Source organism: Pseudomyrmex gracilis, unplaced genomic scaffold (assembly GCF_002006095.1).
Source record: "Pseudomyrmex gracilis isolate BER0280 unplaced genomic scaffold, ASM200609v1 scaffold_91, whole genome shotgun sequence".
NCBI classification, from domain to species: Eukaryota; Metazoa; Arthropoda; class Insecta; order Hymenoptera; family Formicidae; genus Pseudomyrmex; species Pseudomyrmex gracilis.
Window position 1 is genome coordinate 328,008 of NW_018020675.1, and position 16,878 is coordinate 344,885.

General features: G+C 41.1%; 1 protein-coding gene across 1 annotated transcript in view; it reads left to right on the forward strand.

Annotated features, from left to right (window-relative positions):
* The window catches only part of LOC109855504 (single Ig IL-1-related receptor-like), a 168,546-nt gene that overhangs the window by 130,450 nt on the left and 21,218 nt on the right, over positions 1 to 16,878 (forward strand). The window contains exon 3 of the mRNA XM_020429824.1: positions 4,549 to 4,759. Within this exon, the coding sequence (XP_020285413.1) occupies positions 4,549 to 4,759 (211 nt within the window). The remainder of the gene's footprint in view (positions 1 to 4,548; positions 4,760 to 16,878) is intronic.

Genomic DNA, 16,878 nt, shown 5'->3' on the forward strand with positions numbered 1-16,878 from the left:
ATATATAATGTATCTCCAAACGGTACCGCGCCGTAAGAGAAGAAGCACAGAGGATGAAATAGCTAATAGGAGAAGGAGGCGAATGGGGGAAGGGGAAGGGATGGTGGTTTCGCTCGGTACGAGCGTAGAGACGCGGAGAGAGTGATTTAATCAAGCCGGCTGCATTCGATTATCGGTCCGCAGTTACGTGGATCGTTACGTCGTTTCGTCGTGCAGAACGCGATTCGCCTTGCGTTAATTTCGCGCTCGTGCGCCCTCGGCTTTGGTCCGGCGTTTCTGAGATCCTCTCTCCTTTCTGAAATCTCCCCTACGTCTCTCCGAGCTTTACAATTAGTGTAATGACATAGTAATACCGAGTGATACCTCCTCGTCTCTTGTGTGGAGAATGGTAACGTTGTAAATCAAGCGACAAGTGTGTACGTGTCTATCGAGGTGAAGAGATTTAAGAGGGACATTTGTGTGCGAAGCGGACAGAGGAACAAACTTAAACGGTAAACAACGCTGCGAAAGCCGACAAACGTGTTTAAATTTACTTTGTCGGCAAAAGATCATTTGATACGGAAAAACCGATGCCGTTGATATTTTTCTATTTGAAAATTTATCGATTTATCTCTCGTGTAGAAGCTTCTGCAATCTGTAATCGTTTTGGAAATATTTTACGTAAAATATTACCGATACGCTGAGAGAAAAATTGTTTTAAATCAAGTAAATATATTTTCTTGAAATGCACATGCACACGCGCACACACACACACACACACACACACACACACACACACACACACACACACACACACGACTTTTTCTCTCGTTTTTTCGATGAAAAGAATTTGTTTATTTAAGTAAAATATTTAATTTTAAATAAATATGCATATTACATTGAATACATTATTTTATATCTACATATTTTTTACGTTTAAATATTGCTTTTAATAAAATATATTCATTTATATATCATTTATTAATTAAAGATAGTTTTTTTTTTAATTAAGAATTCAAAGCTGTTTTTTAAAAATAAAGTATGTATTCTGGTTCCAAATAATTTAGACAAGTAAAATATAAAAAATAGATAGCTAAAAATTTATATAATTTCGTTATATAAATGTGTAATAAATACTTAAGTTAAGAAAATGGACGTTTTGAAGTAACACCGTCTAAAGTTTCTTGAAATAAAATTAATGTTTCAAGGGAAATCATTTTTTCCTAAGCGTATTTGATATCAATTCGATCACGTTTTCGTTGAGGAAAATTCGATCTTTAATCACGTTACAAGAAATCTTTCATACGTTAATTTAAAAAAAAAAAACAAAAAAAAACATTTTACTAACATTCTACTGATATATAATACATATTTTTTTTAACTTTTGTTCTCAATTTTTATTCGCGACGAGAGAACTTGTTATTTATATCGTGTATACGCGGCATATAATTGGCTAGAAGTTTCAATATGCGGCATATTGAGAAACTCCATAACTATCAGTGCCCTGCCACTTAACGATCGCCAATTTATCGTCGTGTTAGATACACCGTGCGTCGGTTTAGGTTAGGTTCGGTTCCGTCAATATTTTATCTGGATGACCTAATAGGGGAAGCATAGAGGCTTACGCGAACGACGACGGGGCTTTTAGACGGGCACAAATTGACCGGTTTCCGATAAATATCGACGCCAGGTGTAAAGCTGCGTGGGAGGGAAGGGGAGGCTTTACGAGATTAAATGTCTCGCTATGTATATTCCACCGTGACGAACTAACGATCCTTCGCCATCTTGAAAATGCCGTCGCGGAAATACATCGTCATCACATCGTCGTTATTCCGCGTGATCTCCTCCGCTTAACTGTTTTAACCTAATCAGACTTTAACCGAGAACGTAAACCCAGCCTTTCGTGAAAATTACTTACCTATCCCTATCCTATCCTCTATCCACCCTCCCCCCCCGCGAGAAACGGGAGAGGGGGGTGTAATTAAATCGTTACGACAACCCCGCCGCGAGAGAATCAACCCTTGAAAGCTTAAAATGGCGGACCGCTTTGAAGACGGCACTACTCGCGGCGAATTTCGCCGAATTTAGGCGCGCTTCGAGTTCTCGCTGAGCCCCGTCGTCGTGATTCGATTATACGATATTAATTGCGAACTTAAGCGGGGCACGCTTTTGAGCGTTCATCCCACTCGCCCCGACTAATTGAAGTTGTCCTCCACTCTTTGAGACGAACGTTGACTCATTCACTTTGCGTAACGCGTAGGTGGGTTATAAAGTAGACGCGAAGCGCGTAATCCCGCGGAGCGCGCGAAAACGCTCGGAAGAGTTTTCTCCGCATCTTGTTTTGCACAAGTCTCAAACCTACCCACGTTCAAATTCAAAGCAAATTTATTTGTCGTTTTCTCAACATTTGAAATTTTATATTTTTTCTTGCGGTTAAATTTGTTCAAAGATATCTACTAACTTGATGTTCTTATTCTTCTCTTTGTTCCGTCTAAAAGTTTCTCTCCTCACGCTGATATGAATCACCCTAACCGCTGAGATTACGCGCGTCGGGATCTCGTCACATTAACTCGACTAATCTAATTCCAACCTCCCGACTTACATAAGCCTCGTTCCCTAAACTCCAACCCTAAATCTAACCGTAGACTTAATTCTAACCTGACATTTGCGCTTAAAGCTAGCGGGGGGAGGGGGAGGGGGAGAAAGGGATTGGAGAGAGACCGGCGTGTGTTGGTTGCGCGGCCTATGTATCATAATTCCGACAGTCCGGGGGTTAGTTAGCAGTCTGTTTGTTCGCGAATATCCGGCTGGCCGGATGCCGCATGCCGCATGCGGCATCGCCGGATGCGATGGGGGTGCGCGCGGATGCATACTAACGGCGGCGAATAGTTTGGATGTGCTGCGCTTTTTCGAAACAAGGTCGAAACTTCAGTCGTGTTGCGCCGCGAGTTAATGGCTTTCAGCATATAAAGGAACACCAAGAGCTTTCTCTCTCGGTGTATACGAAATCGCGGAACACGAATGAAGTTAACCAAACCCGTCAAAAATTTCCACCGACAATGAGAGAGAGAGAGAGAGAGGTAAATGCGAGGTATAGCTGTTGCGTAAGTTTTTTTTGTTTTTTTCTTTTGGAATTGCTATAATCCCCCGACCGAAATTTTTCGTCTTTTGTTTTTTTGTTTCAACAAACAAGGAAAAACAAGTAGAACAACAATTTGTTCGAAGAGCGAAATTTATTTTGATTGCGATCGATCTCGAAACGATTTATAAATAAATGATCGAAAAATTCACACGAGCGATTGAAAATTCTATAGTTTTTTTTTTTTGTCGTGAACTCTCGTTCGATCGAATCCCATACGTTCGAATCCCTCTCTCTTTCAGCGACGGGTGAAAAATTCTGCAGTTCAAATAGCATTACGTTGATTGTTTGACTTTTTATATCAGATTTTCACAAGAATTATAAATATATGTGACATACACCTGTCTTTTTTTTTTTTTTTTTTTGCGCGCGCGCACTCACATTTTCGATTAATAGACGGCTGTTTGATTTCGAGTTTTTTCGCGCATCAATGCTGATTGAATTATCCACGAACGGCGTCGTCCCGAAGCGGCGTCTCGACGCGCACCGTCTCCATTTCCGTCTTTTTCTCTCTCTCTTTCTCTCTCGTCGTTCCGATTCAACGACCTGTGACCTTCCGCCATCCAGTATCTGCCCGGCTTCTTTCATTCGATGTCTGCACACTCCCGTGCACCTTGATATTCCGCCGCGTGTATACATAGCGTGTTTCAAAACCGACCCGGTGAATTAACTAATTAATTGGATTCGACGTAACCGGTTGCCGTTTGATGCCGAGCATGTACGTGAGTATTAAAAAATATAAAACTTTCACACAGGATCGAGAGAAAGAGAGAGAGAGAGAGAGAGATTTTAATTAAATTTAGTTTCAAATGTACTTGTGATAAATTGATTACAATTTTTCAATCTCTCTGTCTTTACGGCACTTTAAATTAAAACTGTATACGAGAGAGAGACATAGGGGAGATATACGAAACCGTTTCACGTCGACTAACTGAAATTTTTAATGACTGATGTTAATTATAACTGTGAAAGTCATGGGAATTTCAAACAGAGATTTTGAGACACTATTTTAAGGTAATCTCCAACAGGGAGAGGATTCGCCGGAAGAGGATGTTCGCGTGACAAACGAATGTTTTTCACGACCTCTTCACGTAGACACCGTAAGACTGCCGAAAGTGTCTCCGCATTAAATATGAACACGGAGGGATAAAACGTGACGCAATAAATGGGGAGTATTTCATGGTAATGCGAGCCACTCGGTTGTAATGCATGGGCTGCGGTAATGCCGAGCGATATATTAAAGCGATGATATTCATTTTGCGCGTGCGATTCATTATTTTTTTCCCCTCCCTCTCTCTCTCTCTCTCTCTCATTAATGAATAACGTTGTTATTCAATTAGCCAGTCGAATACAACGCCGAAGATAAATTGCGGGAGAAGAAAAAAAAATGTCCTACACTGGTTCCAAATAAAAATTCTCTTAAATTGCAGAGGAATCTGGTGTTTACACGGGGAAACCGCTATTTACATACATACCGGCGACGGAGATGAGACCACTGGGAGGCAGAGTGAGACTCTTCTGCGAAGCCTACCTGGGCAAAGTTGATTTACCCGACGCCGAGAACTCCATCAGCTGGTCGAAAAGTGACAACAACATGACGCTACCCAGTCACGGCAGAGTGGCGCAGCACAAAGTGTCCCGGTAAGTGTCTTTCGGAATAATTTAGCGTTCGCGCGTTTGTTTAATAAAGAAATTTTATTTGACCATGGATGCGTTTGAAAAAAAAAAAAAAAAAAAAAAAAAATCGTCTAAAATAAGACAAAAATTCGTGGAAAATCTCATGACGTACGTGCCGTCGTGAAACTTAAGAAAAAGTTTTATTTTAAAAAACCGCTCGCTCTTTATTTCACCGCGATTTTTAACTATCGGGCACGCTGGAGATTTTTCGAATTGAAAGCGGATTTACGGATCAGAAACGTCGATGTTCCGGAGCATCTGAGCGGCGGATATGAAAGACTGCGTCTGAACATCATATATAAAGCAGCGCGCGAACATGAACATTTGGCTGGCTGTTGCGCCACCATTCTTCCGGCTCTTCACCCTCGCCTCGTCGTTGCATGCGACGCGCGCTCTCTCTCTCTCTCTCTCTCTCTCTCTCTCGGCACGGGGGGCGTGTGTATCGTATCTGTCGTCGCGAGAGCTACTCTATCCCCCCGTAACTCAATTTTCCCGACGATGCATCGTCACGGCGCATCGCTACGGTAAACACGAGCGAAAACCACCGACTCGACAACACGCGGAGAGAGAGATAGAGAGAGAGATAGAGAGAAAGAGAGAGAGAGAGAGAGAGCGAGCGCGCGCAGAAGCCGCGCGCTGTGCAGCATTACAGCGAAATTACTCCCCGGGTCCGGGGATATATGCAACGCGTGCGCGGACGATTCGCCGTCGAACGCAATTTTATTTCGCCGGATAATTGGATCCTCGGGGCTTGCAGACTCTCCGTGGCGTGTCCTCCCTCTCTCTCTCTGTCTCTCCCTTCTTCCCTCTTCCCTTCTTCTATCCGCCTTCACGATCCTTGTGTCTTGAATCCCCGATTCCTTACGAAGGTTGCCAAAGGAAATGTTCCCTCGCGTTTCTCGGAAAGAAAACTTGCCAACGCGAAAATTTTAATTTCACGCTTTATCAAACGTGATTCGATTTTTCGACATTTTTTCGGTCATCACACGTTTATTTGAAAGTAAAGGGAAAAGTAGAAAAGAAACAAAGAAAAATTAGATTCACAAGGATTTTAAAGAAACACAACTGTGTGCGCGCATACTAATTACGGATTAATTTCTGATAGAGTTTTTCTCTTCGCCCCGTGTTCAAGTGGTGAATTTGTTGAAGAAAAATTCTTACTACTCGCGTCGCGCGTTTGACACGTTATTTGACACTTTTTATTAATTCTTCAGACATTATTATATGCAAAAGATGTAAAAACAAAAAAAAATTCATATAGACGTTTATTTAGATTCAACGCGCGACCTTCGAGATCATCATTTCCGGAACTCTCCTCCCGCGCGGGAGACAAGACAATAAGAATCCGTCGCCGTTGTAACATCCTGCGGGAAATGTGTGTATGTGTGTGTGTGTGCGGTGCATGTTGGAGGAGTGTGGCGTAATGGACTCCCCGAAGAATGCGCGTTCACGAAACGAGCGCATTCGTCTCTCAAGGCGAGATACCAACCCCGAATTCCCGGAGCGCGAACGAGCCGCGCGTAGCGCGTCTCTTAATTAGTGGTCGGATTCGCTGCTTGTTGTACGTCTCTCACTCGTTCTCGCGAAGCCGAAACGTCGTTGTACCGTGTAAACTAGACTTTACATTAGCGGAGAGCCGGTGGTTTACATCGGCATCGGGTAGGGAGATTGAGTTAAGCCGGTAAGGGCCGAAGGGGGAGCTGCGGCGCATAAAGAAGAGAGAAATGTATTATGAAGGTGGTGGTGAAATTTATTTTAACAATAATCTCTTTTCCCTTCTCTTTCCCCTCCTTCTCCCTCGCGCTCAAATTCCGCGTCGTTTAAAAAGTCTTTAAAAAAATAAGTAGGAAATATTCGCGCGGAATGGAATTCCGCTATTTTGACGTTCATATTTCGTACGCACGATGCAATAATAAAATTTGTGTATGTGCGAGCACGAAATATCCGAAGCGTATTAAATGGCATGAATAATAATTATAATAATAATTAAAATGTGAAATATTGACTTTGTGTTTCTTTAATGAGAAATTTCAGCATTTGCGTAATTAAAAATGGAAAATATGACGGTTAAATTGCAGTTTAATCTTTGGAAAAAATGGTTGATATGAATATAAACAGAGGGGGACCACGGCATAGTTCGCGGGAAAATGTAACGCTTTCAAATCATTTCGCGGAAAGAAATAAATGAAAAAACCCACAGAGAATTAATATTTAAAAACCGTGGAATAAGGAATTATAAATAAAATCACCGAGGCGAATTAAAAGATTAAAATTGTATTTACTTGTAATTTTCCATTCGGTTTATCATGTGCGAGTTTTGCATTATTAAAGTCTCTCATATGTGTGTATTATAAGATCGCAATAGCAATTAATATTCTGTTTGTGGAATTTTGCGTAATAAAAATATCAGGTTTCGGAATTAAGTTCATTGCCTGCGCAAAGAGAGCGACTCTCGAAATTTCGCGTTCTTGAGAAACTTGTCGGAATTGATGACGCCCCATTGTCTCTCGAGAGATAAGGGTCTCGAATTAACTTACAAGTGTGCGAGCGGAAAGCACACATCTGGAAAGCGGAAGGAAGAAGAATCCAGAAGGGGGAGTGAAACGCGCGTGCGGGTTTCATGGATCGGACCGGCGCGTGACGCAAAGGAGAATGAGAGAATCTAGAAGCTCGCGAATTCCGGAGATTCGCACGCGCACAAGAGGTCGGATTATTAAATTTAATTAACACTCGGCAGTCATGTCGACGACGCAGTTAAAATAAAGCCGCGCCTAGGAATGCGATAAGAATGTCAACCCGACTATTCACCCGCGGTGGATTTCTGACAAAATTCTCTTCTTTTTGTTTTACACCGGACGAGCCAAAAAAAAAAAAAAAAAAAAAAAAATTACTGATTTCAAAATATTTATAATTTATATATTTGCCGTTTGTACGGTTTATAAAATTATTCGATTAAAACACAAGATTAAAACATGAAATAAAATAGAAAATATTATGTGAAACTTATACATCGAAATACCAGCAGCCGTTCCCGAGTAATTTGCCGTAATCGCGGCGAGTCTCACGTTTCGCGGCCCAATATCGGCGGTGTCGAAAAGGGGTCGGATTCGGAAGAGCCGGTTCGCGGGATAATTCAAAATTCTGGCCGCGTAATCGCGTCTGTTGCAGATGCAACGCGTTCCCTATATCGCGTTTCTCACGAAAGCGCACACGGCGAATATATATACGTCTCGACGGGGAGATTTCGAAATTGTCCCGCAAACCAGTCCTCCAATTAGTGGCTACGTCCGGTGTCCCAAGCTATCTCTCTCCTCTTCTCTCCTCTCCCGTGTTTCTCCCTTCTCGCGCACTGTGTGTTGCATATCGAGGCGCAGTGGCGCACAGGTAGGTTATAACGAGGGAACCGGGAGAGAGAGAACGGAGAGCCGAAGGCAACATTGTGACGTTTATGACAGCCGAATGGAGCGACACGCATATGCATGTTGCATGACCGCGCCATATGGAGACAATGTAGCATGATTAAACAGTCACGCGATGCAAACTGCAACTCGGCAGCTTCGACGGCCTGTTCGGCGATATGGGACGCAGTTAGCTCGCAACCGAAACGGCCGCTCGGTCTGTTTGCGGAACGCAAGGAAGTCATGCGTCCTTAAACGCGAAAACGAGCCGTCCCCATAACCGAGACGAAAAAATAGATGAAAATGAGAAAATAAATTAGAATATAAAAAAAGACAGGAAAGAGAGAGAGAGAGAGAGAGAGAGAGAGAGAGAGAGAGAGAGGGAAATAAATAGTAATAAAAGAAGGAAAAAAGAGGAAGGGATTTAAATAGATAATTAAATAGCACAATTTATGAGCAATTTTATTTAATTTTTTTTGAAGAGAGAGAGAGAGAGAGAGAGAGCGAGGGATTTGCGTGAATCCTTCTCGTGGAATTAATTTTCTATGATAGATAGTCTACGGACCGAGTTGGATAGCTGTCTTATTATTCATCGACCTTAAATTCCGGAACGAAGGAAAATTTCTGCGCAAGTCGACCCTGATTGCTAATTTGTCGCCACCCCCGATTTAATCGTGTCGCCGATGTTAAGCAGAGCCGAAAGGAAGGAGAAGAGAAAGACGTATTTACATTTTCTTCTGGCGCTTACGGCGAATGTGACGTCACAGCTCGCAAGCGATCCGTGAAAAAGGGAAGAGGAGATTATTCTCGCGAGATAATGAATCGCCGGTTCTACAGATGATGAAAATTGTTTCGCAATTAAAATCCTCCCCCCTCTCTTCTCATACAGATTAATGGCGGTTTAAAATACATCAGGATGTTTCGCGCGCGCAAAACAATAAGTTTTTTTTTTTTTTTTATTTTTTTAAACGTCTTAGAATTTTGCAAATTATAAACGCGTTTGCAAGGTCAAATTAAGAGCGATAATTTTTGTAAAGAAATTTTTCTCTACGTATCATCTTTGTGAAAAAAATTGCAAGAAAAAGGAGAAGAATTTGAAGACAAGTATAAAGAGAAACTACTCGGGCATTCACGAGGAGTCGAACGTCTATTAACATCCTGCAATTGGAAAGTTTCTCGGTTGTATAAGGATGTCACGAAGAGGAATTTGACGAGCGAGTACCGAGCGCGTGTTGAAAGGAACGGCCCGCAGCTTCTCTCCTTCGGAGAGCCGCGAGCGCGCGCGTATAAGATCGCGCAAAAGGACGAAAGAAAAGTAAATCGCCGAGTTCCCGTCGTTTCAATTGACATCCCGCCAGCCGGTCCGTTCCGCGAAAGCGTTTTCGCTCCGCCGACTCCCGTCTATCGCGGGGTCTTCTCTCTCTCTCTCTCGGCTCTTGCACCACGCCTCCCGAGTCTGTCGATTAGCCTTTTTGCGGAGTCCCACCGCGCGGCGCATTATACACATAATAACAGCGGGACAAACTCGCGGCCAGGTGAGGCCTCGATTGAGAAACAGACTGCGGGGCGGGAAAAGGAGAGACGAGAGAGAGAGAGAGAGAGAAAGAGAAAGAGGGAACGGATGGTGATACGGATGATTTCGCATCGCGGGGAGAAACGGGCACGAGCTCCGTCGAAGCGGCAGGCCCGGATTGCAATCATGGGTCTGCTTTATGATATGTTTCTCGTGTGTGTGTGTGCGTGTGTGTGTAAAATTCTTAGACTTTTTACTTTCTTACTTTAACGGAGGAAGAAAACACTATTCAATTCGTTCTAAAACTGATTTTTGTTATTTTTGCCAGATTCGCATTAAAATCAATTTTGATTTAAAGGAGAAAAGATGAAGTATTGATGCTTCACGGATACTTTGAGATTTGGAATTTCAGTAAAATCAACTTAAGTGCTCTTTTCTTTCCCATCTCATTAATAATGCATCGGGCGACATCAACAAGTATTTTGCACACTCTTTAACACTCTCCTCTAACATTCCTCTTGAGTAACTCCTCCACTCCTGCGGCAACATTGACGACGTCGACGACGAGAGACAGACGAAGCTCGCGCGGGGCAAGAAACTCCGCGGATACCTTCTTCACTGTTTCTGCGGTCTCTACTCGAGGTCCGTCATTACTCTAATGATACCCCCGTGTCCCTCACGCTCTTCTCCTGCCGTCTTCTATTTTTTTTTCTTTTTTTTGATCGTTCCTTTTTCGTGTGCCGGGGAGATCAACCGCGCCGGATGGCGTGCCGCCATTTTTAAGTGGCTCGCGTCGTCCGGTGAGGTTAGGTTAGGTTACTTCACCATCACAAGGGTTACCCGCGTAATGGCGATCGGGATGTTTGCGGACGACTCACTCTCTTTCTATCTTCGTCTTTTTCACGATGGAAAAAGAGACTTTTCGAGATGCGAAGTACGATGAGAGGATGCTGAAAGGATAATGTAGTCAGCTCATTAAGTAGTCAGTTCAATGAATCCGTCAAGATGATGCTGTGTGATTCTTTCGGCAATCGGCAATCCTCGTGAAGTTAAATGTGATTTTACACACACAGAAAGAGAGAAAGGCAGAGAGAGAGAGATGGCTTGTGATTGCAATCGTTTGCCTATTTGCGTCTGAATGAGACACAAAAATCAACGGGGTTAATTTCAACGAAAACGCGTCATTTATATATATATATATTTGAACTGGAAATAAATTTTAAATTTTTCAACGAACGAATAGATTTTTTTTTCTCGCGAAATATAGAACCGTTCGTAACGTCGCGACCGAAACTAAAATAACTTTGCTTTTATAGAAGAAAATAAGAATAATAAAATAACGATAATATAATTTATATTGCGCGACGTGAATTATGAATCTAAAAAAAAAAAAGTAAAAGTTTCTCTGTATTTTGTTGTACATTTTAAGAATAACTCGGAATTGTTTTTCCTTTTCGTAAAATAGACATCTGACACGTTATCTTTGCGAGGAGAATTTTCCGACTTTCTGAAATCTTTTTGCGAAATCACAACGAATGTGAATTCAAAATGGTCTTTCAACTCAGTTCGCCTCGATTACGTAATTCTTCAGCAGCGGTTGGAAAACTGCTGACGCACTTTCAGCGCTGTTCTTCATGCTTGTGCGGAAAGAAGGGTGGAAGAGAGAGAGAGAGAGAGAGAGAGAGAGAGGTGTGAAACGGTGAAAAGTCCGAGGAATAGCATAGAGCGACATCGATCTCTCCGAAAGGTCGGAAGGGCAGTCGTATGTGTTCACGTCGGCGAAAGCGCCACATAATGAAACCTTATAAGCGTAAGTGCCGTCGGCATTCGCGAGATGTGGCGTTTGAAAAATTTGCCGAATCGTCGCGCAGAGGTATGTCGAGTGAATATACGTGATGTCTCGGATCTGCAAACTGCAAAGTAAATTTTCTATGACGAGTTCTGAATTCGAGAATTTCTCAAACTTTAGAAATTAATATATTTGAACAAAAATGTGAGATACATTTTTGAGAGAGAGAGAGAGAGAGAGAGAGAGATAACAGAGAGAGAGAGAGAGAGAGAGAGAGAACAGAGAGAAGAGATAATTTTCTGTATGATATTGTTAAATTAAAACTTTTAATATTTAACACGATATAATATAAAAGCTTATTAATTTTTCATTTGCAAATATATTAACGGAATAGTCATTTATCAAAACAGTGTTTTGTTTTAATATTACTTTTATTTCGCGTTTATTTTACGAAAAAGCCGATTTTACGATTTACGAGTCACTTTATACATGGGAGTCGAGATATTCGCTAGTTAAGCTCGTCGGAAAGGCTTGAAAAATTCGACAAACCCGAGTCCCTGCCCAGGGAAAATTTTCGGCGAAAAATGCGAAAAATCTGGAAACGCCCATTGAACAGAAGTTTGCTTTTGTTCCCCGAAAAAGCTTTATGTTTTTGCACGTAACAAACTGTTCTGATGTGTACATGCAATTTTATGGCAATTGTGAAACGCGTGTTGTATTTACAATAATGTTATTATAAAATTGACTGAAAATACTTTATGCCTATCTCTTTGTTGTTCGCATTATTTTATTTAATAGATACAATAGCGGGAATTAAAATATTAAGCAACGCGTTATGCGTACGCGTATGTGTGTATACACAAAAATACATGGCAATATTTTCTGCATGTTATTTTTCAATACGCATTTTTGCGACTGTTGATATAGTTGATTTTTATTCTTTTTATGGCATTCTTAATCCGAACTTTTTTTTTTCGTTCAAATTTTTATTCAACAAAATATAATAAAAACGTACTTTTGTAAAAAGTTTTTTGGCTTTGACATAAAATTAAAAGAAAATTTAAATAAATAGAAAGAGTTTTATCTATTTTTTGTTTTTTTTCATAAAAGAAGAGATTTTATTTCCGAGGAAATTTTTTTAAGAGCGTAGAATTCAAAAAAGGAAAATGATGTCATGTGTCTACATTGATTTCCATATTACACGTTCTCTGAAATTAAATCGTTCTGTTTTCCGACATCACGTATATATGTGTTTGTCAAATCCAAGCAATATTTTCGGACGAACAAACAGCAATGGAAAAAAGGATACGTGATTGTTAATTATTTATAAAGTACCTTTTCTAGTCTTAGTAAATCAAAAGTCACACAAAATAGCGTGAAAATATAAAGTAATATTTTATGCGACATAATATCAAGAAAAAAAAAAAAAAAAGAAAAAAAAACGATCTCTATTTTTTGTCATGTTTTTAAGTAAATCCGAACGATTATCGGAAAATGTTCTCTTTCGCGTCGCGTTGGCAAACGCGGTAAACCCGATTCGCATAAATTGATATTAATCATGTCGTGGGCTGTTGGGCAATGAGCCACCAGCGGAATATCGATGGCGTTTCGATATATAACAAGATTCCACGCAACACCATCCGAGCGAGGAGAGGTGGTTTCTGTTCGTCGACGTTCGTGCGGCGTGTTGTTAATCTCGCCATTGTTTAATTTATTGAATTAGCCGGCGTCACCGGTGGAAATTTATGCATCTTCTCCGCAGACACGGGGATCCGCAGTCCCGCGGGAATTTTTTTTCCCGGTCCTGTTATGCTGTGAAATTATCTCGGTCGCGACGCTAAGTGAATTTTTTACAAAAAAGAAACGGACGAAATATTTCAACGAATTAAAAGAAGAGAGCTGGAAATATGTACGTAATATATTATGCGGTATGCATACGTTTAACGAAAAAAAAAAAATAATAACTTGTTTGTCAAGTTTGCATTTGTTTTACGTGGTTTGATCTCATAGATATTAATTTTTTCTATTAATATATTTTATTAAAAATGTTCGCAAATTGTGCTTTCACGTTGCGCACATGCAATGTAAAACGTTTTTTTTTTTCCATCAGTCTCGTATTTATTTCAGTTTTTTTTATTCAATTGAAAAAGATTGACATTTTACTCCTCTGAGAATATTTGTCGATTTTTTTTTTTTATTCCTGTCGTTATTCCCTATCTTTTTTCTCTCTGATGGTACACGGGACGCGCGCACGTATTCGATAACAAAATTATAAACAACAATAATTACTGATAAGTGCTTTTGTCAGAATTTTATCGGAAGGAATGCACTTGTGTGCCAGAGCGACGAAATCGCGTTTCATGGATGAACGGTCGTCCTTTTCGCGGCTCGGCAAGCAACACTTCTGCAATGCTGTGCTCCCTCGTCAATAACGATAAACCTCTCTACCTCGGAAACCGGGAGCTCCGCGCCTAGAAATTGCAAAACCCGGTCGCTCGTGATTATCCTTGCAAGATAAATCGAGAGCGATCGACAGCCAAAATCGACAGCCAGAATATTTTAAATTTCTGATAAAAAACAAACACGTTGCTCAGTCGCTGAGAATTGCGCATTTTTTTCAACGGATAATTCGTTTCGTCGTTTTTGTTCTGTTTTGTTTTATTATTTTTTTTTTTTTTTTTNTTTTTTTTTTTTTTTTTTGTCAACACTTTCGCATGCAGTGTGAATATCGGTTTTAATACATTCAGATAAGAGATATATGTATGTATATAAATAAACAATTTACTCGACGCTCATCTCGCATTTGTAAAGAGCGTCAACACGAAGTTCCGGTGAGGAACCTGCTTCGTGGAACAGAGGGAGCGCCGTACGTCTTGTTAAGACACCCCGTACAAATTTCGGTCATAAAGCCCTCCCGCTCGTCTACTACTAACCTGGTATTGGGTAGTTGGTAGGAGTCGCACGTAATATCGATAACTCATCACCGAGCGATCGGTTAAGAACGTTTCCTCCCCTCTTCCCTTCGCAGTAGTAATATGCACTCCCTACCCGAGAAATGATTAATGGCGTGAGTTTATGGGCCTCGCGCCCGGGATATCGCGCTACACACACACAGAGTTCCTCCACCCCTCCCTTTCACGAAATTTGTAGCTACTGCCAAACTTGTCCTGCCTACTTCATCACACGCAACCGCCGGAATGATCTTTATTTATCAAGAAAAAAGATTTCGATCGCGCGGTGCCGCTCGCCGATGAGAAGACAGATTCGACAGGTGCTCGTCGTTCGACCGATCCGAACCGAATAGATTTTCATGGAATTTTAACGAACGTATATACGTAAGGATATATATATATATATATATGTAATATGTATGAGTGCGATTTAAGTTACATCAATCAGACCGGCCCGTTGGTCCCGTGACCCGAGTGCTGCGAACATAGAGATCTCGAGTTTTCCGAATCCGCTTATATCACCTTAGAATTTTTTCCGGGCCGCGGTCCCTTTCAATCGAAGTCGGTCGAGTGGCGAACCCCCCGAGTCGAACTTTCAAAAATTAATTCGAGTGTAATAACGGATTCGGGGGGGAATAGAGAGTAAAAGTGTTTCACATAAATATGAAAAAGAGATTGTTTTTCTTTTACGCGTGTCACTTATAATGTATGCGAATTTTCTGATTTACATCAATCAATCGTATTTAAAAAAATAACGCGTATTAAAAATAATAATTATTTTACAATTACTTCGGATGTTTCGTTTTAAATGAATATTTGCATTATTCTGGATTTAATGGAAAAGGGAGAAAAAAAAACATTCGGCCGCGTTAGAGCGTTGAAATAACAATAATGGAGAGCGAATATTTATCACCGACCGATGAAAAAAGAGTGAGGGAGAGGGGAGAAAATTCATGCGTGTTATTGATAAGTCATACATTATACGTTTTCGATGACACTCCATACGGCGTGCGAGAGATTGATACGTTAAATGGGCCGTAATCCTGCAAGAAAGACATGAATAATAATGCGACAGTGAATTATTGCCCGGGCAATACGTGACACACGATGACATCCGTAATCACCGGTTGATTGGTAGCCGCCGTTTGATAACGAGAGCAGAATAATTGCCCGGGAACAATTATCAGCGGTCGCGCACGCTCGCGCGTTGCTTAATCACCAAGGTCGAATATCACAGCCTCGAGAGGACCGAAAACTAATAACTATTTTTCAGCAAAATCATTCGCTTGCAATTGATGAATTTTAATATCAGAATATCGCAACCGATGTATTCTTAGTTCAAGTTTGTAAAACATAATAAATTCATGAGATGATAAAAGGGCAATTGGAACCAAGTTCAAGGTGGAATGTAATAAACTATGATATATATCAATATTCCAAACGTTTCGGCTGTGTATATTTAAACCATTTTCAGTGGAATCTTAATGAAGTATTAAACAATCCATTAATTATAACAACAAGTTATTGACCGAGATTCGTTTGAATAACGACCTCACAAGTTGTTTATTGAGAATCATTTGAATCATAACATGTTATGGATGAATTGTTTAATACTTTATTAAGATTCCATTGAAGATGGCTTAAATATACAGCCGAAACGTTTGGAATATTGATATATATCATAGTTTATTACATTCCACCTTGTACTTGATTCCAATTGCCCTTTTATCATCTCATTAATTTTTTATCCGGAACCGGAGGTCATTCATCTTTTATTATACTTCATAATAAATTCAATAAATTTGCACAGAAATATATTACATAATTTACAATGTGTCTCATTGCAAGCGTGCGCGCGCACACACGCACATACACACACATAATCTTCGCAGAAATTATATTACACAATAGTCACTGAAGACTTGAAGAGAGAGGAGGGGAGAGGGGGGAGAGAGAGAGAGAGAGAGAGAGGGAGGGAGAGAGAGGAGACGCACACACGAACTCGCGCGCGTTTCCCACGAAGTTGCGAGAGATATAATCGCGTAGTGTAATCGCGAACAATTCGTCCGGTTTGCGTCGCAGCGCGCGTCGTCCGGGAAATAATCCGCATTCCGGATTTGCATTCGAATGCAATCTGCGTTAATAGAGCCACGTTGCGCGCTCACCGTTGAAGAGGGAAGAGATCGAGAGAGAGTAATTCATCTCTATCTGCGGTCCGCTACGTAAGACAAGATTTATGGGAGCGAGTGGCCGTCGATTTCCCGCCGTATCTACTCGCGGCAGTCGAGACCGGTAATTCGGTCTATCGCCGGACCGTCGTCTCCTGAGCTTTGAGAAAACGGGCAGAACTCCGAGATATCCCTTCTTCGGAGGCGGAGGGAGGAGGAGGAGGGGAGGGGGATAGATTGATGGAATAAAGTTTATTTATTCCG